At 32.0% G+C, this 22507-nt stretch overlaps 2 protein-coding genes across 26 annotated transcripts in view; one reads left to right on the top strand and one right to left on the bottom strand.

Moving 5' to 3' along the window:
- Nucleotides 1–22507, top strand: part of Tlk (Tousled-like kinase) — a 91191-nt gene that overhangs the window by 54336 nt on the left and 14348 nt on the right. For 3 of the 18 annotated variants that reach the window (XM_076371949.1, XM_031994656.2, XM_031994664.2), the window contains one exon: nt 3021–3124. The exons of the other annotated variants lie outside the window; for them this stretch is intronic. The gene's annotated coding sequence lies outside the window, so the exon portion shown is untranslated. The remainder of the gene's footprint in view (nt 1–3020; nt 3125–22507) is intronic. 18 annotated transcript variants of the gene reach the window in all.
- On the bottom strand, nt 11283–22330 carry LOC116435244 (uncharacterized). Of its 8 annotated transcripts, XR_004236723.2 has the most exons (4): nt 20860–20975; nt 12954–13012; nt 12793–12863; nt 11395–11773 (listed from the first exon to the last, which is right to left on the bottom strand). XR_004236723.2 is itself a non-coding variant. In XM_076371956.1 (3 exons), the coding sequence occupies exons 1-3, from the start codon at nt 13402–13404 to the stop codon at nt 11678–11680; spliced, it is 315 nt and encodes a 104-aa protein (XP_076228071.1). In that variant the 5' UTR covers nt 13405–16604; the 3' UTR covers nt 11283–11677. The 8 variants fall into 8 exon arrangements, 6 of the variants coding, with proteins under 6 accessions (XP_076228071.1, XP_076228072.1, XP_076228073.1 ...); XM_076371956.1 differs by lacking the exons at nt 12954–13012; nt 20860–20975 and adding an exon at nt 13257–16604 and having other exon boundaries at nt 11283–11773; XM_076371957.1 differs by lacking the exons at nt 12954–13012; nt 20860–20975 and adding an exon at nt 21974–22330 and having other exon boundaries at nt 11388–11773.

The following is a 22507-nucleotide window of genomic DNA, read 5'->3' as shown; positions in this document are numbered from 1 at the left end:
GAGAAACGCTTCTTGAAACAACAATTCTCCCGTCTCGCGACTATGTAACTTGGCAGTTGTGACTCAGAAATCGGCACACCTGCCATACAGTACATTCTTTTTCTTGTGTGGGTTGATGCGTACATTGTAAACAACGAAGTTATCCTCACCAGAATGCTACAATATTTTATTTTACCTGGTATTTCATGTACACAAATATGGCCTAATATAATCTATTCTTGTAGAAAAATATAGAAAAATCATTCTTCTAACCTAATACGAACACTTAAAGGCAATTAAATAAATTTATGTAGTTTTTATATTTTTCGATAAATGTTTCGAAACAATGTATTTTGAGATGCGTTAACCTCCGTCTCTTTATTCGTGTAAGGAAGCGTTCGAAGTGTCTTTCCACTGACTGTGTCATCTATTCATTTACAAACAAAATATTTAGAAATATACGTTGTGCGGTTTTATCTAAATTTCAATCTGAAACGACCGACGAGTTACGGAGTCAAAACTTCCGGCACGCGCGTACGTTTTAAACGTCAAGCGATATTACACGCCATTGTTTAAACACATGAGAAACATTTAAATACGCGTTTATAGATAACGCATCGTTGATGCACAATTGATTAAAAAACAGTGTATACACGTTGACTAATTAAAAATATATAAACTGGAGAAAATTGAGTAATAAAAGTATTGACATGAAAAAGACATGTTTTTTAGAAACGTATCATGCTTTTGTAATGGTATAAAATGATTTCACGTATAATGTTCATACTTTTTTCTGTTGATATTATTCGAGGAAATCCAAATAAATGATTTCAGCACAACACTTGATTTTATAGTACACGAGTTATTATTGTATTATATATAATGTGTACTTAACGTTTAGTTGGCAAGGAAATCAAATCTAATGCCAGAACACATGAATAATCATCGCCAACGACGATTGTGGCAAATTTTAGGCCGAAGCCCGATCCAAATGTTATAATTCTACTTGAAAGGTCAACGCGTATAATTACATATCCGACGTTTGATTATGAACATTTCATAACGGATACGTAGACAAACACATTGTCGGCAATGGCCAGCATTGACTAGTCAAGGCACATATGTATGTAACTGAAAAATATGTATGTAGAAATTTAACGACGCGGAAAAATATCTGTATGTGAAAATATATCTATGTGTAGCAGCCGAAATGACAACATTTTCAAAATTGTTGTGCTTCTACTTTTATAATGCAGTCAACATTTAATATTAATAAAAACTGCTTACTGCTATTTAAAGTAACATATGACTAATTGAAAAGCTAATAAAAATAATATATAATATTCTGTAATACTGTTAATCCCAGATCAGGTATAGGTATCTATACATTCATACTTTCGAATTCTATTTGAATTAATAAATTTAAATGCGTATTGCAACTTTGCTACTTTCTGTTAAACGAGCTCTTACGTTTAAATGCGAAAGGTTGAATATCTCGCGGGATATTGAAACTATAAAAAAGTTGTTTGTACGAAAGTTGTTTAATATGAAAGAGAACATTATACAATAAGAATGATTTTTATAAGAGTGCAGTAGCAGGTGAGATTTTAAGGTCAAGTTAATTTGTTTAAGTAAGATTCTATAATTTTTTATTCGCAACATAATAGAGGGTGTTAACATAAATTTAACGATATGCCATATTACGTCATTCCATGTCGTAATGCCATAAATAAATGGAATCTAGTTTTGGTTGACGCGTATCGAATGGTGTCGGTTAGCGGAACGTCATATAACCTTACCACGTATTTTCTCGTACCATATTAATTCAAATACCAGTCAAATATGTTTGCTATGAAAAAAATGTTAATGCTGTAATGGATCTTCAACGACGACGGATGTGTCGAAGAATAATGTAAGTGAAAAGAATTATTTTCAATAGTAGAAAATGAAAATTAACATAAATTTTTAACATCGTCCTAAATAATATTCAATTTTTTATGTTTGTTAGAGCATTAACATATTTATCATTGTAAACATATTTGGCTAATAATTGAAACAATATGGTACAAGAAAATACGTAGTAAAGTTACGAGACGTTCCGCTAACCGGCACCATTAGATACGCATCGATGAAAACAGGACCCAATTTATTTATGGCATTACCACATGGAAAGGCATAATGTAGCATATCGTTGAACTTGTTTCACCACCCCCTATAACACTGCGAAAAAAATATAGATTTATTTAAAAAAATTAACTTCGCCTTGAAATCTCTCAAACTATGTAGTATTATATAAAAATCATTTAAACCGCACAATATTCCTCTTCATACCAAACAAGTATCGTATGAACATTTTTTTCATAGTTCGAATATTCCGGAAACGTTTAACCTTTCGCATTAAACATAACACACTGTATGCAACTATTTAACAATATACTGTTATATAAGCAGCTCGTTAAAAAAATTTGTGTCATTTGTATATTATATATATATTATTTTTCTAATCGATGGTTGTACAAATCTCCTGTTATTATAGTCTTAGATGCTAATAGTTTAAAATATACATACAATACCGTCTATGTCCCACTAGACTAATGACGTTAGTTTGTTTAAATGAAGATCCTTCTTTGAAGTGATCTGCTGTGCACATAGGGTGATTCATACAACTGAAACAAATCATATTTTTCTTCTGGTTGAAGTTAGAGACAAATGTAACGGGACCAAAATAAATGATTCAGTGTCTCGCATACATTCATGATTGCTGATTTTTTATCTGTGCCATAATGCACGTACATATTGTAGTCATACTATTTTTTTAAAGTGTAACGTACCTCTTTCATTGTATGCATTGAATTCTTGTTTCATTTCGCGTAGAGAAGTGTTGGGGTAACGTGGACGGTTAACGATTGTTTCGCGAGATATTTTGAAAGAAACGTCTGCACTAGAAAGAAATACAGGTTTGATTAAACTGATTAGGAAGAGGCACGTCTCTTCTCACACGTATTTGCGGCACTAATGTGCTATTCGTCAATTGGTTACAGAATAATCAGCCAGTACCATACACAAAATACACCGCGAGAATCTCTCTTGCCATCCCGGGTATCAACTCTCTATCAACGCATAGAATGTAAATACTTACATACTAGTGAGTACTTCTTATGCCTTTTCTCTGTTATTATTTGTTTTTCTAATAGTTTTTATAACAGTTCGCCCGATTTGAATCGTTTAGATTTCTTCTATGAGATATCCTGAATAATACAGCGTACTCATATATTCAACATTTTGTAAAGGACATAAAAGAACAAATAAAAGCAATTTGCAAAACAATAATAAGAAATCAACTCGGGGCGGCTATAAGAACGATTAATAAACATTGTATAAAATATTTGGAATACGATAGAAAGACGTTTGAGCATGTTCTTTAATAAAGATATTTTTTCAAAACAATTCGCGAAATAACTATTTTTCGACCATATCAGCTTAAGACTTTTTTTTATATAGAATGAAGAGGATTTTGACGAATTATTTAAATATCCTAAATTCCTTTAACAAACATAAATTTCGAAGCCAGATTTGTATAAAAAATGCAATAAGATGTGCATTCCTATATGATGTCGATATATACCATCCATTTTTCCTTATTTATTTGAACTTATTTTATCAAAACAATTTTTTGTTTTAATTATCACTGTAAAATATTTTATTCAAATACGAAAAATTGATCGTATCCATTACTATTTCCATGGAAAATATATCTGTAGAGAGGCTGGTGCACCTAAATTAGACCACTTAAATGCCTCTCTTATTTATTATTATGGAAGAAAACTTCTCGGAACGTAGTTGCACTGTTTCAAGAAGCACATATTGTGTATTGATGATTAAATTTTCTTAATAGAGGCCTACGATTATTTCTCGATAAACGTGTGCAGATCGTACAAACACGGTATTCAATCTTGAGATATTTACATAAATAAAATCTTGACATATCCTTCATGTATATTGTCTCACACTTCTCCTCTCACACACATGCGCGCGCGCACATCTACGACGCATTTAATTCTCAATTTACTGTATTACAACGTACGGTCAAAATGATGGCTAGTTGCTGCAATATACAATTTACATCTTTTAAGCAGGTAACTGTGGAATTTAGTTTGAAAAATTTCTCATTGTGCACGCAATAAAATCGAATAATAAAGTGTATATTTGACGAACACAAGGCAAATGAATCTATAATCTATCCTAACGAAAAATTAGAGCGAAACAAAGAAGAATCACACGTTTATCTGAAAAAATAAATAATTTATCGTTGAAAAAGTTAGTACCATTTTGCGTTTTAAGATGACGTGTATACTCGTCGGGCACAATTAACCGGTTAATTAGTTCTTCATAGAAGCATAATGTCTATTTTATGGCATGTTGTGAATCCATGTTCAACCGTAACTTTCTTCTTCATATTTTCTGGCGATAAATTACATATTTTAATTTACTCAACAGACAAAAATTGAATGGGATAACGTTAAGGGAATGAGACACAGCATTTCGTCGTACGATTTAACGATTTTTAAGTAGATATTCTTTCCCTTCGAACATGTCGAATAGTCTGCTCAATGTATGTTGTGTGAATCTATTTATCTATTATTTGTAAATGAAGCTTCATCTGTGAGTAAGACCTTGGGAAATTCTCTGTTGCTTGAAAATTGATTTTGCATTTATTTGCAAAAAGAGTACAGGATGAACACTTCATATAAATTTAACACTAAAACTACCGAGCAGTTACATCGACTTTTTGAAATTTCTTTACAGAAACTCCAAGAGTGCATCTACTGAGACTTTAATTGATTTACAATTTAGTTTGCGTGTTGCCAAATCAATTTCTTTAATAAATTCTCAGAAAAACATCTGTTATATTTTCAATAATTGCAAAAAGAAAAAATCAAGAAGGACTCATTTTGACCCGTCTGGTAGTTTTAGTGTTAAATATAAATATGGATGAAATTTTGCCACTTTTAGCATACGCAGAACACTTCGACGACGAATTTCGACCATTTTCCTCATTCACTGTCGTTTTTATCCTATTGCATTCCTTGATGTCCACATTACCGATCTGTCGAAAGCACCTATTTTGTAACGTCCGAAAATACATGATACGTGGAACAAACATAATTTCGAAATTTCTGCGCGTACAAGCGTAATGTTCCCGCAACACAGATGGCTCTCATCATACATGTATACAGTATCCGTCTTGTACTATGTATGTAATGCGTTTTCTTTTCTTCAATATGATACACTTCAAATGAAACTGAACAACAGCCAGTCGATCTTCCGCTGAATTAGTCCTTGAAATAGCATCTAATGTTTACGTTAAGAAGCAAGTATATAGTAGATATTTCACGTAATTCGGGAGGCAGAAGAAACGATATGCACAGAGGGCACATAAAGGAAATTTTATTTACAGACAAATATCACTAGATCAAATGCTAATCATAAGGTTTTACTTTAACACATTAAGCCATGTCAGTCACCTATGGCCGACGTTTTTGAATTACTTGAAAACAATCGTAACATGCAAGATAACCGATGTTAAATGAAAATGTTTAATAACGTAACTAAATTGATAATAGTGTAATGTAAGAATTATAATGCCAAATAATGAATAATTGTTCCTGCTTGTCTTTGCTACAAAAGAATAACTCTACGGAGAAACAGTCAAGATTTTCGTAGCACTTAACGTGTTAAAAACTGTTGGTCGCTTTGTCGTCTCGTAAAATACTGCCGTTAGTAAAAGAATCTATCCTGGTCCTTAAAACAGTGCAACTTTATTCTCTTTTTTTGTACAATTCTGAATAAGGGATACATTTAGAGGGTCCTACATATATAATAAATGTTATATTTATATATAGTACAAAATTCAGATAGCAATCTTAAAAGCATAGAACATAATATTACTGTCATAATAGTAAATATTATAGTTTTACTTATTCGTTAGATGAATGTACTTTTATTTAAGTTATTTAGTAACGTAAGGTAAATAATTATCTATTATAATGAAATATCCTACAACATTTTATATAATACAGTAGAACATATTGTTAAGTTCTCTTTTGGTTTCTAATTCCTATACAATCAATACTTTTTGCCATATTTTACCTAATTTATCTATATGTGCAGAGACTAACAATTTTCATATTTTAACCTATGTTACTGTACTACTGGTATAAAAAACACTATTACATAAAATTGATTGAACAGAATTCCCTTTGAATAGTCGCACCGCTAAAGTTTTAGCACCGAAAAATGGGTACAACTCTGTTACTTTTAAATCACTGATAATTCGATTCTGCATTAGCCATAGTGAAAAAAGGAGAAATAAAGAGGGATTGAATTATTAGTGCAAAATAATACATTTCTCATTCCTCCAAAAGTTAATAATTTTCTTTGATAATAATTCTTTGTTGCACAAAACAGAAATATTTGTCCTAAAAGCAGAATAACTTTATACATATATATGTAATACCCTTAATTTAAATACAATTGATGCTGATTAATTTTCAGAACAACATAGGCTCTCTGGCATGTAAACGAAAAATTTTCTATAACATTTATGTTCACATCCATGTAATTTAGCTCGAGTAATATGCTAAATACGTTTTCCGCTTAGTCTTAAATAATACGACAAGTAAATAAACTGCTGTAAAAAAATTTATTTGTAACGTCTATCAAACTGAATGAGTAACATTTTGATCTATTGATGTTAAGCATAATCTTGCGCGATTATTCACATTCTCGTATTTATTTTAAAAGTAATAGATAAAGTATTGCTTATCGTTCGTTCAGTGATGTCATATTGGGTTGACCAAAAAATCTCTTTGTATTTCCCGAAAGAAGTATAAAAACCAATTTTGCTTTACATAATTAAATTTTAATAATATAAATAAATATTTATCGCTATTAATCTGTTACGGTATAATTTCTGTCATGTTTTAAGTACATTTATTATATCGTTTATGAGAAACACTTTCCACTATAAGTTTTTTTATTCTCAAATAACATAAATGTCAATTTTCAGATATTATCCATAAACATGAAATTGTTTGTAAATTCTAATTTTTAACTAGATATAGTCATTTAGGGAACGACAGAAAAACAATTACTGCTCGCTGTAACGGCTGAACAGCCGGCTGATAAAACGTAGATTCTTTTCCTGAACTGAAAAATGAAAATAATAATTCAATAATTAACCTTTTAGCTACTATACGCCACTATAGTGGCTTTCGTGTACATCATCTTATTGAACAGTACGCCACTATCGCGGCTCAACTTTTCCTCTGTCATCGATAGCTGTGCACATTATAGTCTAATCTAACGTAATTGCACAGTGGAAAATTCTATCAGTCTCAAATCGCAGTGCTACATGTATGATACGCAGATCACGTCAAACCTTGCCGTACAGAGATATAGCTTTGAATGACTAATTTCGTCGTAGCTAAAGAATTGAAAAGCAAATCCTTTTTTCCTGTTGGTAATAAGCCATAAATTTCTGTGCAAAATCATTAAATCACATATTAAGTTCTGATATGTCGATTGAAATTTATAATGTAGATCATTTTTCCTGTAGTCATCAAGGTTCAATTTTCTTTTATACTTTATTTCTGACATATAAAATAATAATGAAGAAACAAAACTTTGAAGAAACGTTCTTGACATCGCGTTGTGCCTTTTCCTTCACGTAAACAACTTTTGGAAAATTTCTAACAAAAACCCTTCTTCTGGGTACTCTATTCTATAGGAGTAGCCTATATACCTTATAATGGTTAGATAAGAAATTAAGAGATTAAAAAGCTGAAAAGTTTTTCTGAACACTACAGTTAAGTATTATAAATTTTGAAACCATATATTTCAACAGTACGAATAATATTATTTCTATAAGTTGGCAATACAGGAATTGCAAAAAATAGATTGAAATACTTATCATCTTTGCATCTGAAATAAACTACAGAAATAAACAACAAGGTAACAATAATATTTTCACCATGGAAATAAGCAGTACTTTAAGAAATCGCAAAATTTTAATCGCTAATGAACGTATATCATAAACGCTTCATACTGCAACTATTTATTAATACTTTATATTTTTATATTTATTAATTATCTAAAAAGATTTATTAAGTTATTAGGAACATAATTTATAATTGCGAAATGATACATTGCTCCAAATAGATGTAACTTTATTTAACTTTACACAATAATTACTTTCCTAGTTTGTTCTCGGTAAAGCCTGTTTTCATTTTTCTGGTTTTGGTAGTTCATGTTTGGTATACAGGAATTGTTTATAAATATCGAAGGTTATAATTTAATTAACAAAACGATTGTTCAGAAAGAATCCATAATGTCAAAATACAAGTACGTTTAAAAATAGTGTTGTCACATCAGAGATGACTTCATACAGCAAAGGGTTAATGAAAAAGCTCCCAATAATTACTTAGTAATACGTGTAAGAAAATTTCTTATCATTATTTTTTACTGTCCTACACTTTTGGCAATTAACAAGAAAATTAATCCTTTACCGACTCTGTTTAGAAAAATATCTCTTACAAGTATTTAAAGAATCTAATAAATAAATCAATGCAAATAATATGTTAGAAACCTACGAATTTATATTCCTTGGATTATTCGAGAGCAGAAATATAATAATTTTGGACATCTATTGTCTATAGGAATTAATATCGACCCCACTCCGAGTATACAAATATCATAAATCTGAAGTAATTAAAAGCTGATAAACAACTATTGTGTTTGTCAATCTATCTAACAGCTATTCTTTCAGTAAACTGGAGATGATAATATTTGATGTTGTGGTGTTTTTGCATCTTACAATTAGCTTTCTTTATAACAGACGTAAAGTAAAAAAAGTTCGGTTTACTCTCATATGACTTTTAAACTTTTATAGTGTACTATTCATCATATTTATATCAAAAAATAATGTGCTCTAGCAAGAAGAAAAAATATGAAAATGTAAAGTAATTTAAGGGATTTTCAATGTTAAATATATTGAAGTCAATTAATCTTCATGTTGTGCGTTACATAATAACAACATTTACAGTACTTGAATGAAAACTTTCCGCGGTTTATAAAAGATTAGAAAACCAAATTAAATTATTTAAAGGCACTGCAAATCATCATTGTATGGTGCATCTACTTTTTCACCAATAATAAAAAATTCCGGTAAGAAGTATACGTTTCCGGAGGCATTTAAAAAATTTCTGAAAAATGGATTTTATTCGTAAATATTATAGAATACTATATTTATAATTAAATCATGTATCTGTGTAAATTTATTGAGCTTTATTTTACGATGTATTAATATTTTATTTAAATGAGATATACATATATTGAAAAATAAAGCGTTTAATTCAATTTGCTGTCTTTTTATTTACATTTTCCGGGAATTTTTTGAACGGCGCACGTTATTACTAACAGAACCCTTAAACATTTTTGCGAAAAATAATACTATAAAATTTAATTTTGAAAAAGATATAATGGTAATTAAAGCGAAATATTCTATTTACAAATTTTTCTTTAACGCGTTCGTATTGCTGGATTTATAATAATTTTAAATATTCTCGACAACTACATAACAGCAACAAACAATTAGAACATTTGTTTATTCGACTTTCATTGTTGCTTAGCCAGTATTTAAGTAAATAATAGAAGAAATATAGTTCACACTTATGAACAGTGCAAGCACAGTTCATTGGAAATATCTTATCAGCACGAAAGCTGATAAAATGCCTAAGAAAATATACGATAGAAAAATATAATTACAAAAATTTATTTTTATCACATTCTTTTTAGAAGTTACTCGAAGCTACGTAGAAGTAATTTTGTATGTTCATGACAGAAAGTCCACCTACGGCGACCATCTAGTGCCACAGAAAGGAACTAAAGGATTCGATCGTTACTGATCTACCTACGTTAAGAGTTTTGTTGAAGTTCTCACTACTGAGCCCCACCCTGATTATTGTTTTTTATTTATTCCGTAATACAGTTACAAACACAAACTAATTGAAATACATTATTGGTTTGAAAGAAACGTTCAAAATATTGCTTATACATACTTGCTGACATGCACATAGAAAAAGTGTTTAAATAGGTAATACGGCATATGCGTATACAAAGATTTTAAGTAATATGATCTTATATGACTTCCAAAATGTATAACTTATCAATGATCCATAGTAAATATGCTCTTCAGTAATACTCAAGAATCGACAGATTCTTGCAATCTGAGCAATTATCGACTTCAGTAACCAAACAGTAGCTAACTCAAAATCACTTCTACGTGCAATTCCTTTTACTGAGTATCTGGCATTAATGCAGCAATGGTTGAACTCATGGATTAACTACTTCCTCGCTGATTTTGGTGGGTTTTAAATTTGTTATAGAAATCAATGTTTTGAACAACTTTTCAAAAATATGGGACTCTTTTAATTGCCGATATATTTATAACAAATCAGCCTCGCTAATGTTCACCAATCTTTACTATCTAATAAAAAATGAAAGTCATTTTTATGTATTGTAAGAAACGACAACAATAAGTGAAAGCGTTAAATTTGAGCATGATACCAAGTGAAAACACTGACTCGAGGAATGACTGCTTACGTGTAATCCGGGAGTGATGTTTTTCTTCTAACGGATATGAACAGATCGTCAAGTAATGAACGTGCCCGTTATACTTGCGAATGTGTTACAAATATACATATGTATTTACATCGACAACGTTCAACGCACTAGACCGGCACGTTTTATGAATATCTCAAAATCTAAAATAGTCCGACACTTTTGTAAGAAGAAAAGTTGCTCAAAATATCGATTTCTACAAGATATTTAAAAATCATCTAAAAAGGTGAGGAAGAAGTAAAGTTGCAAGTTATCCGAACGGTGACAGCGCGTGACAGTGTCCTTTGTAGAAAATAATTGAATTTTGATGTCAAAATTGAATTGTATTATTCTCTAATATTTGATCTCCGGATAAAGATATTTAAAATACTTATTAGAAACTGTCTGTATTATGTAATAATATGGAAAGTACTTTAACATAATGCATATAATATTAATGTCGATGAAAACATAACAAGAACATCGTATAGGGAAATGTGAAGCAAAATGGAACGCTTTACTTTAAATCGTAATAATGAAGTATCTGGAACAATAAACGCATGAAAAGACGCTTTTTTGGAAATCCTAAATACGCCTTAGGCTATAAGGAAATAACAGATGTTCTTAAGAAGAATAGTTAGTTATGAAGGCAAATACAATTTTTCAAAAGTATTGAAATATCCGCTTCGCTAAAATGGTAGGATAAAACGGAACACCGAATTAGAATCATATAAAAATACAAATTCTTTATTTCTATTAAATGAAAATTATTAATTCACGTAAATAAACATAAAAATATATATTATTTTGTAAACAAAATCACAAATGAATGTATCATTTTCCTTTTCCGCACTGGTTCAATTTTCATGGGCACACCCTTGCCATTACATGCAATGAATCCATTCTTCTTCTGTTGTTGAATGAATATAATGTTCATTATAAACCACGTATCTATCAGTAGATTTTTCTGAATTTATATTGTGTTCTTTTTTATTAGTTTTCTGGAAATGCTTTTCTCTTTTCATTTTTCTACGTTTTGCTATTTTGGGACCGAAGTTTTCCACTGTGCATTTTGAGTTTTCCTACATACGCAGTTGACGTTGAGATATCCGCTCTGCCTCTTCTTCTTCCTAACCTATTTAATTAAGGACATAAATCAGACATCATCGATTAGCGATCGAAACATAACGAAAAGGTAATTAACTCGTGTCGCATCACGTTTCAAATGATCCGAAGAAACAAAAAAAAAAAACTCGCATACACATTTACACACTCTCACTCTCTGCAACTCAAACACAACATACTCGGGCACATACATCACTCATATATATAGCTTACAATAATCTCTTACTTAAAAAAAAATATAGTTTTTTCATCCATCATCAAATAGTGCGTTTTAAGACAAATTCAACGACTTATGACTCGAAGTCATTCAAGGTCAGACTTGCAGGGAAATGGAGAAAACGTATGATCGTTTTATTTGTACTTTAGTTCGTACCTTCGAACATTCACACCAAAACATAACATGTGTCAATGTCAGTATTACTCAGGACAACAACAAAGTCATTATCAGTGAAATGAAAACAAACGTATTTACGTATTACTGTGCTCTTCTGCAAGATAGTCAGTTTACTTTCATTACCATTCGTGCTAAGATATCCTTCGCTGAACGATAGTACTTAAATAAGTGGTGAAAATGGAAATGTCTCAAGATTGTTTTGATATGTTTATGGTATTAGGAGAATGCAGGAAAAATTACAGAATGGCCGCCCCGTTCGCCGGATTTAACACCAATCGACTACTTTCTATGGGGTCACATTAAAAACTGGGTAATATCCACTAAGCCTACGACGTGTGAAAACATGAAAGTCAGAATACGCGAAGCTTGTGCTAAGATAAATGTTGAAATGTTGAGCAAAGTTAGAGAATCATTAAGAAGAAGAATTGTGAAGTGCATTGAAGTAAGAGATGTACATTTTGAACATACACTAAAGTACAAATAAAACAATCACACGTTTTCTCCATTTCTCTGCAAGTTTGACCTTGAATGACCTTGAGTCATAGGTCGTTGAATTCGTCTTAAAACGCTATATTCTATGGTGGATAAAAAACGTATTATTCTATTTAAAAAAAGAAAGTTGACCTTCACCTCACCTTGGAGTGTACACCAGGAAAAATAAAAGTTCCACCACATAATGTCCCCCTAGGTATTGAACAACTTTCGTCTGAAACATTTTTGCGTATAATCAATATTTTCGGAGATATTCGACTGTAACGCTTTATAATTTCCATCCTTATAAGGCGTTCCGGTTTACCTCACAGTAAAATGCTCCGTTTTTCGCCGCGTGTCATAATTTAGAAAAACGCTTAAAATCTATACTTCAGCGTGAGATAAAAAAGCAACTTGAATGTGAAAAGTACATTTTAACACTAAAACTACCAGACGTGATATTTCTCTTATTAAAGAGATTGATTTAGCAATACGCAAAATGAATTATAAATCAATTAATGTCTCGATAGATGCACTCTTGAAGTTGCTATAGAGGAATTTCAAAAAGTCAATTTAACTGCTCGGTAGGTTTAGTATTAAGGAACATAGATACCAATACTGTACTTACTTTTTTCAATTTGGTAATTGAACATTTTAAAATCCTTCAAATACCTATGTAACATTAAAACTTTTTCATTGAGTATCTTTCTAACGCTCTTAATTAAAAAATGATTTCTACACTGCTTTGCAGTCGATCGCAAACTGACCGAAGACATATTAGGTCTATTGTAACACCAGTTACAAATTTCAGAAATTTCAGTTATATCTGGCTTATAAAGTGCATTGATTTTTTTAATGAAATATTAAATTGCATTCAAGTTTTTTACTTTTGTACATATTTGGTATTATGTTTTTGGTCACAAAAAATTTCTTACAAAAATTGCGCGACACCACAAATGGTACACGTGGTACGGAACTTGTTAAAATAATATTAAATTATTATGACGAAACCATCTTCTTAATGATTTGTGTATAACTGTATATATATTTATAATAAAACAATATATCTACTTACATATTCCATTCATTTAAAGTTAAATAATGGCAGTAAATTACTTGTTTAAAATTGAAATTTCCGTTGAAGAAGCAGTGACTTAAGCATTTTGTATGATCCTGCCATATCTAAAGAGTACAAAGCGTAAGGCTTATGAAAAATATTTGTCGTTTATTTTCTAATCATTACCTAATGCTAGACTCAGACTACTATTCAAGAACAACTCGCAAACAATTTGTAACCAATTTTTCTCGGCAATATGTATACGTTTGCAAACAGTGAATACCGTATATCGAATTGTTCAGCCAAGAGCGAACATTCTTCGCTTGAGAGCCAGTACATCAAAAGATTTATTCACGGAAGTTAACGCCTTCGCAAATTAATTAAATTATTATTGAAAAATATACGCTTTCATTTATTGTCTTATAAAATATATCTTGAATTAGAACTCATCATCCAGTAAAGAACTAACAAGGGAACCTTTTCAATCAGCACACGCCAATTTCGATAAAACTTATGCGAGACATAGTTCTGAAGAAAATATTTGGCACGTATTTTTTCTTATCGACCAACATCTAGGCGTGAAAACACCCCTCAAAGTTGAAGATTGAAAGTATATTATTTACACTATCTCCGAAACTACTGAGTGTATAAAAAAAATCTGAATTGTTCATTTCGAGTCGAAGAATTTAAAAAAAAAGAATGTTTTTACACCCCCTAGTTTCAGAAGTACTGCAAAAAGTGTACTTCTAACCCTGAACATTGAATGATGTTGTCATCCTTTCAAGGTAGATGTTGACCGATAAGAAATAATACGTGTTTAATATTTTCTTCAAAACTACGTTTCACATAAATTTCATCAAAATCGGTGTGTGCTGGTTGAAAAGGTTCCCTTGTAAGCGAAATATCTCGTTCGTGGTGGTGCACGAACAGTATTGTGTCGCAGGATACATCTCTGATGTTCTGCGAAAGGCAAAACGTCATGAAATAATTCATCATGGTCGCAAAGCATATACGAATCTGTTTATATCTTCTAACGTATTTCTGATGAATTTAACTATCACTTTACTTTTATCATTTTTTTGGGTTCCATTAAAAAATATTTTGGAACATTAATATTCTTGTAGGTATTATTAAAATTAGTAGTTTCTTACTAAAAATACAGGTATCTTTGTAAAATATAATTTTTCATTTTATAAAATTAAATTTATACAAATTTATAAAAATTTATAAAAATGTAATTTTATGAAAGTAAAAAAAAATAATAAGTTTTCCTAACAAATGTTTGTTACATAAACAAAAATATAAAAAAAATATTGTATACATATTGGCACTCTGTCAATAATAATAAATATGGAAGGGAACAGTAAAGAATAGGACTAAAGTTCGATTCTGATATTACATACTAAAAAAATAGTATTTGTTCAAAGATTATAACTGCATTATTATTCAACACGTTCGAGACCAGCGCTTGCTTAAGTAGCAATCTTCATAGTTAAAATATTTTATTGAATGCAACAAATGGTCGTTCTAAAAAAATAATAAATTTCAGGAACAGAATCGCCTCAACTTCGAACATCTTGCACCATGTGTTACGATTTTATTTACAAACACATGTAAAAGTAATTTAATTTTCTTTACGCAAGATACAAAATGATAGAGCGTCACAAACATGTGACACTGGTTGCGAACGTATTAAACAAAAGGAAAATGAATTATTACTTTCTATATAAACTCATAATGTTTATTACATGGATTCCTTTTTAATCATAAGCATTTATTATACATTTATTCAATATACACTTCCAATAATTATGGAAAACTGAAATGAAGTCATAACCGTTATTAGTTATATTGTTTCTGCGCTATATCAGTTATGTGTCGGTTCTATAGCTGTTATTTTTCATTTATGAAACAAATATAGAACCGAGAAACAGCATCATTGAGCATTCAATGTAAAATATTTCGAAAAATATTCAGTTTTAAATGATAGTACCTTTAACCTTTCTTACGCAAAATGATGCAAGGAAACCATTTATGTAAAAAAAATGCATACAATTTAATTTTAAAAAAAGTGCAATTTCACTTTGCAACTGCATCAATGCATTTATGAAAGAACTTGTGTCACATTATTACAGAGCTTGTTAAATAGAGTAAAGATTTCTTTTATGACTTTTTCCTAACTTCAACAAGAAAAGGGTTATAGCCTGTCCTAGTTACTAGATACACCCTGTATAGTGAGTCGTTAACTTGAAAATTATTTTTTAGCTTACTTTGTTTTATACTTGCAATTAGAACTACAAATGTAATATTTAATATTATAACTTTATATTCTTTACTTTCTAAAGTCATTTTATTATAATATGTTCTAACAATTTTACGCACAATGCATAAATTAGTAACTCCTCGATAACTTTGATAATCTAGAAATATGTTATCAGAGTTATCATTTTGAACAGCTCTCTTTATACAAATGACCGCTTCTTGAAGTCATTTTCAAACATATATGTGAAAGTATGTTCAATATTATATACTGTACCATTATGTACTATTAACACTAAAACTACTAAGCAATTAAATTGACTTTTTGAAATTCCTCTATAGAAAGTCCAAGAATGCATCTATTGAGACTTTAATTTCAGTTTGCGTATTACTAAATCAAATTCTTTAATAATTTCCCAGAGATACATATGTCATCTTTTTAATAACTGTAAAAAGAAGAAATCAGGAATAGGTCATTTTGACCCGTCTGGTAGTTTAGTGTTAAATTTTACGGTTAACTTGTTAATGCGCTACACTCTCATCGATTTCGATGATTTTGAAATATGTTGTTGGGAGCATGATTTTGAACAACTTTTTCTTTGATATGTTACTCACGGTAGGCTTTAGTTTCCAACATATTCGCCAAAAACTTTTGCTACTACTCACCGTATTCTGTATCCATGAGCGCGTTCGTGAGACAGTTCACATAGCCGCACGTTCGTTACTTCGGCCCTCGAGCTTCCCGGATTTTACATGGGTACTCTCTTCTACAAAAGTTCCAACAGTTCTATTCAATCGCGGTAGTTTCGAATGTTGTTCCGTACAATATATAGAAGTTTTATTCAGATAATAGAAATCGATATTGAGGGGCCTAGTTTTGTTTGAGAGGGTGGGTGGTATATATTTACTGTATAATTGCCAAAAATCTTATATTTTTATAAAATCCATTTCATTTTAAACTAGGAAAAATAACTTACAATAATCTTGAACTCTCTACACCTCCACCCAAAACAAACTAGCCCTACTAATTCCAATGTATATTATCAAAATGAAACATAATTTTATATATTGTACGAAACAACATTTGAAACTACCATAATTGAGTAGAACGGATGGAACTTTTGCCAGGAAGAGTATACGTAACTTGAAAAAATCGAGGGCGATTGATATAAGCAGTCACCGAAGCAACGAACATGCGGTTATAGTTGTAGCTCTCTTGCAGACGCCATCATGAATGTAGAATTTGATGTAGTAGTAGCAAGAGTTTTTCAGGATTATCTCAAAAACTAAAATCTACCGTGAGTAACGTATAGAGAAAACAATTGCTCAAAATTATGCCCTCAACGACATACACAGGAATCATCAAATGCTGGCTCGTCTATATAATTACTGAATTGTTTAATCTCACAATATGATTTGGTATATTTATTTTTGTGAATCTGTAAAATTGCCTGTAAGCATTACTTACTAAAACGTGAATAGCTTCAAATTAAGGTCAGGAGTATGTGAGGAAGCATGAAACGTACGACAAGGAATACATATTATCAGTAGAAACTCATTACAATATTAGATCAGATTATAAGGAATAAAAGAAAAATATTTCAACGGATTATTTAACAAAAATTATTTGCGACATGGAAAAAAAAGTGCCCAAATGAGTATCGAAATTATAAAGAAAATTATGTATACTTTAAATGTGCGAATACTTTTACGATGGGAAATTTGACATTTTCTCCTTTATTATTTATTCTATAAAGTTATATGAATTAAATAAATAGATTTGTCATATATATTATGGAGGAAGAATAAATGTTCTAATTAAACAACAAGTAATTAATCAGTTAAACTTAATTAATATATCATGCAATAACGCAAAGTTACATAATGTATAAATATTATCTTAAAAGTTATCTAAAAATTGTTAAGTATAAATTATAATGGGTTTCGTACATTAAGAAACATATTATCTACATGATTTATAAATCAAACATGTTTACATATTTTTTTCCATATCAGAGCATCTAGATCAACATCATTGAAATATTGAAAATGTCTAATAATTATAGTTGTATTTGTAATAAATAGATAAACTATTCAATTAAGCTCCCCACGATGTCTTAGAAGTTTTATTCGAAGAATAAATGTATTAGAATTCGAATCTGCGGTACATGATACATTTCAGTCTTCTTACGTTATTATAGGCACCTTTGAATGAAGTTTATTAAAATAGCAACACATGGAAAAGAACTTTAAATGAATTATGAGTCATGACCAATTGAAAATGCTTGGTATGATATGATAGTAACATCAATGTGGCAGCAAGACACAATACGAAGAATCTAAAGTGGCGCCACCGAACGCTTCAAGCATTAAGCTACTAATGTTAGATTGCTTGTGAGCTCTTCACCTGTAAATATTTACTTCGCGTTAGTTCGCAAATCTAACATGAAATAACATCATTAAGAAAAGTAGCATTATACGGTTATTTGAATAATAAATTAACGAAATAGAAATTTTATGTTTTACTAATTATAATTTAATTCTGCGAGGTAGTTATTTTCAAAATTTAACTATGTAACAACTATGTATGCATATCACACACAGGCGCGCGTACGTTTGTACGTAAGTATATCTATATAAATATTCATAAAGTTATATAAATTTCAACATTATACTGCGGTAATCACTGCAAAAACAAATTACTTAAACCAATATCATTCTGTAAGCATTTTTATCTTGAAAAATTACTGCACATTTAAATACATCAAATACACTGTCTTCTGTAGCTAAATTTTGCTATATTATTATTACCCGACTAAAGGAGATCAAAGTCAATATCTAGATAACCTATTTTTCATAATATACAATACTTCTCTAGTTTTTGAGTACTAGATTCATCAGTGGTCGTATACCGTCCACTTGTAAATTATTTCGTACGATTGTATTGTAATTGTCACAATATGTATTTACAATGAATTCATTTATTAACACAACACTGTATCGGAGTCCTTATTCAACAAAACTATTGAAGTGTTTCTTCGTATTTTATAATAAAAAATGTTCCTTTAATGGAATCATAAGAAACGAAAGTAAATTCTCGAGTTATTGTCTTGTGATTAAGGAAAACAACTTGGTGTTCCTACCTACTTACTCACTTCTTGATTTTTCATTTTTGCATTTATGTACGTTGAAAATTATATTCGTGTATAGTATAAAATGAGTTACATTAGAATTATGCGTGAATTAAGTTACATCACACTGAGATAATAATATCTCAATTACAAGACATAGGATTATCTTATTTTTGGCAATCTATATCTTATTTGCTGTTCGAATCACGTTTACAAATTCCAACCGCTACATACTTAAGTTCATTTTAATTCGGCTGATCCCAATCTTTTTCATACTACGTTAATAATCGCGTTCGAGTATATTTTATAACATATTAGTTACAAATATCTATGAAATTTCATATTTAACTTCATTCGCGAAATAACTTAATTGGTGCGTTCAACTGGACGTGTCATTAGGCGAAATTACATCCTCTTTTTAAAAAATTACGTATCCTTTATTGCATAAAACGGAGAGTAAAAAGACAGTAAAAAAGGGTTAGATAACTGTTGGTACTGCGAGCGACATCCCTGAACTGAAGCAAAATCTAGTGACGTCCTTGCAATGTGCAGTGCGCACACGCTGCTCCGCTCCGCGCCGCTTTCATGGAAGATCGGGAGGTACCTAACCTTCCCTGGAACAGTGTACACAGAAAACCGCGTGGGCAAACGGTGCGCAGCGCGCAAGCCGAGACAACGAGGCAACTCCGCGTGGCCGACCAGCTGATCGGCCGGCGACATGCGGCATTACGGGCCAGAGAGAGAGAATCGCGCGCGACTGGGCTAATGAGTGTGCGACCTATTGGGAGTTCATTGGAGGGGGCTAAGCCAACCGAAAGAGGGGGAAACACTGGCCGCTTCCACTCGGGAGTGGGGATAGTTATTGCTATGTTGCCGTCACATCAAACAGCCGTGTCTCTTGTTGCCACTGTCGCTCTGTGTTCTGCTATCGAATGGCATTGCAAGGTCTAGGAGTCAGCCATACGCGTATTCACCTCACTTTTACACTTTCTTGCCCCGACATTTTCTCAAATACTCTCTTGCAAATTATTTCAACAAATCGATCTTTGCAGTACAAGAAAACTTCGGTGTACGACACTGTCTCGAATATTTTTGTATATTTTTACATTTGTTTACGTTTCAAAAATGAAAATTTTCACTTGAATAACGTTAGGGATACGTGTTACTCATGGTAATCGAGCACTTATTTTTTGTAAATAAAATGAAAAATTTGTTTAGCAGTAATACTATTAAAAATCTTGGACCAAAATTTGTAACACTTCTATTACATACAAACTTTAAAAGGCAACGAGCCAAGAAAATGCGTTTACATGTAAAACTAGCCCATTTATTTAACTAAAATAAGGAATACACTGATGCAGCGTTGTCACAGATTCCGAAATATCGCAACGTTGTTTGTACATTTTTCATCTCGTCTTGTGTTAATGTAATGTGTATTTAACACATTTAAAGCATAGACTACCTGTTATCCACAAATTAAGGCTTTATCTCGCGGTGCGAGTCACGGTTAACCTACACCTAATTTATTCATTCACCATTAGGTGAAACACGTCATGCAGAATATGAAAAATTGCAGCGTATTGAACATGTTAAGCTTCTTCCATTTTGTTGGTTAGTTCAAGCGCGAGCAGCATTTAGAACCAAATGTTAGCGACACTTTCCGTCGATTCGTCGTAACACACTCAAAGTTAGATATGGTGAAAGCCAAATTATGATACGATGCTCCCGCAATGTAACAAAAGAACGACTAACGAGTTCAAATTATAAAAACTAAAGAAATTTACAGAAATATATTATTAAGAAACTTATTATTATTCGATCACAAGTATCATGATTCTTCACAGAAACTGCTTCAAGTCACAAACTCGAAATAATAATGCAACAGCACATTAAATAATGCTCGACGGCATTATAAATAGGTATGACTGTATTTAGTCAAGAATTATAAAATCGAAGGAGAAAACACACGATCTAATTACACGACAAAGAAAGCAAGATACGACCGCCCCATCGGAGTGTGGAAACGCGACTACTGAGAAACGCTCTGCTGGTCGACCTAAACCTGACATACTCTCCCGCCTGCCCTCCCGCCCGACCGGTTATGTTCGTCCGTCGAGCCGTCATCTCGTACGTACGTTTGGTTCTTTCAATCCCCTCCGCTGGAACTACATCTCGCCAATACGCCCTCGCACAGGCTGAAGCACGCGTCGGCACGGCGTATTGCAGGAGCGTAACTAGTGAAACCACTGCGAGGGCGCTCTATGTTCAACTCTGAGGCAGGTGCCATCCTATGTACACGATGCCTTACACGATCGTGCAAATCAGTACAAGATTCGTCGAATTAAAATAGTGTTGCAAACGAATCCGAGCATACTCCTAGACAACCTCGTGTATTCTCACCGGGTATGTACTTTTCCTATTACTATTGTTAGCTTGTTTAATTCGATATTACCGATCAAATGCCGACAATCGGATTGTATGAATATTTGTTTTTTCCCTTTCAAATGATTGCCAATAACAAGAATTCAGTGTTTCTTGAAACATGACGTCTCAGCATAATTCATTCAAATATAATATTGTATCGTAACAAATTTGATAGACGATGTGTTTTGAATGACCGTGATGACTTCTCATGGAAAAAAGTGGAGAGGATGGTGATACGAAAGAGCAATGATACCTACGTATAATAATTGTAGGCGTAGAAACGAAAAAATAATTTAAGCGGAAGCTTAATGTCGAAATTATTGCGTGAACTGTGTTCAAAATATACTGTAAGTTCAGTGATATTAAAGACTATACAAATAATGTGACATTGGCATCAAAATGCTGTCATGCGTAAAATATTCCACATAATTCCTCCGAACGAATCGGTTTAGAGACAAATGCGACGAATCGTACTACTTATTTCTGTATCTACAAAATAACGCCACAAGGCAGAGCACCGATCACATACAGGGTACAACACACCCTTTGCACACCGTAGTGGCAGAGCCACACTTCGCCACATCGATTTTACCGGCTCGCTTGCACTCACACTCGGTCGACCCGTTCACTGAAGGAATGTCTCATATGCCTCCCTCCGGCTCCCTTTTCCTCTCCCTTCACCGCTCCTGACCCTCCCTCTGCGAAACCTCTCCCTCAGTCAGCTAGTTCTCTTTCTAACTGACACGCCGTCCATCCCTCTCCACCAACTTGCCAACCTCTGTTTGCCCTCCTCTTCCTCTCCCTGTCATTCTCTCTCTCTCTCACTCTTTTCTCTTCCTCCTCCGTCTCCTCATCTCTCTTCCTCTCTTTGTCTCTCTACTTCCTCTCATAGGCCTCTCGATCTCTCTGTGTTTCTCTCTCGCTCTCTCCAAATTTCTCTCTTTCTCTTCTCTGTCTGCTGTGATCGCAGGGCGGTAGTGGCGTCGCGGGGAGGTGGAGGTTGCACCT

Source organism: Nomia melanderi, chromosome 11 (genome assembly GCF_051020985.1).
Source record: "Nomia melanderi isolate GNS246 chromosome 11, iyNomMela1, whole genome shotgun sequence".
In the NCBI taxonomy this organism is placed as follows: Eukaryota; Metazoa; Arthropoda; class Insecta; order Hymenoptera; family Halictidae; genus Nomia; species Nomia melanderi.
Note: the sequence above shows the minus strand (reverse complement) of the source record. Positions and strands in the feature narration are given on the sequence as shown.

Coding starts and splice junctions, on each gene's coding strand:
- LOC116435244 (XM_076371956.1), bottom strand. CDS start 13,404: ATGTCTTCGGTCAGTTTGCGATCGACTGCAAAGCAGTGTAGAAATCAT. Junction 12,864..13,256: donor CAATTACCAAATTGAAAAAA/GTAAGTACAGTA, acceptor AAAATGTTTCAG/ACGAAAGTTGTTCAATACCT. Junction 11,774..12,792: donor TTCCTGGTGTACACTCCAAG/GTGAGGTGAAGG, acceptor TTAATTAAATAG/GTTAGGAAGAAGAAGAGGCA.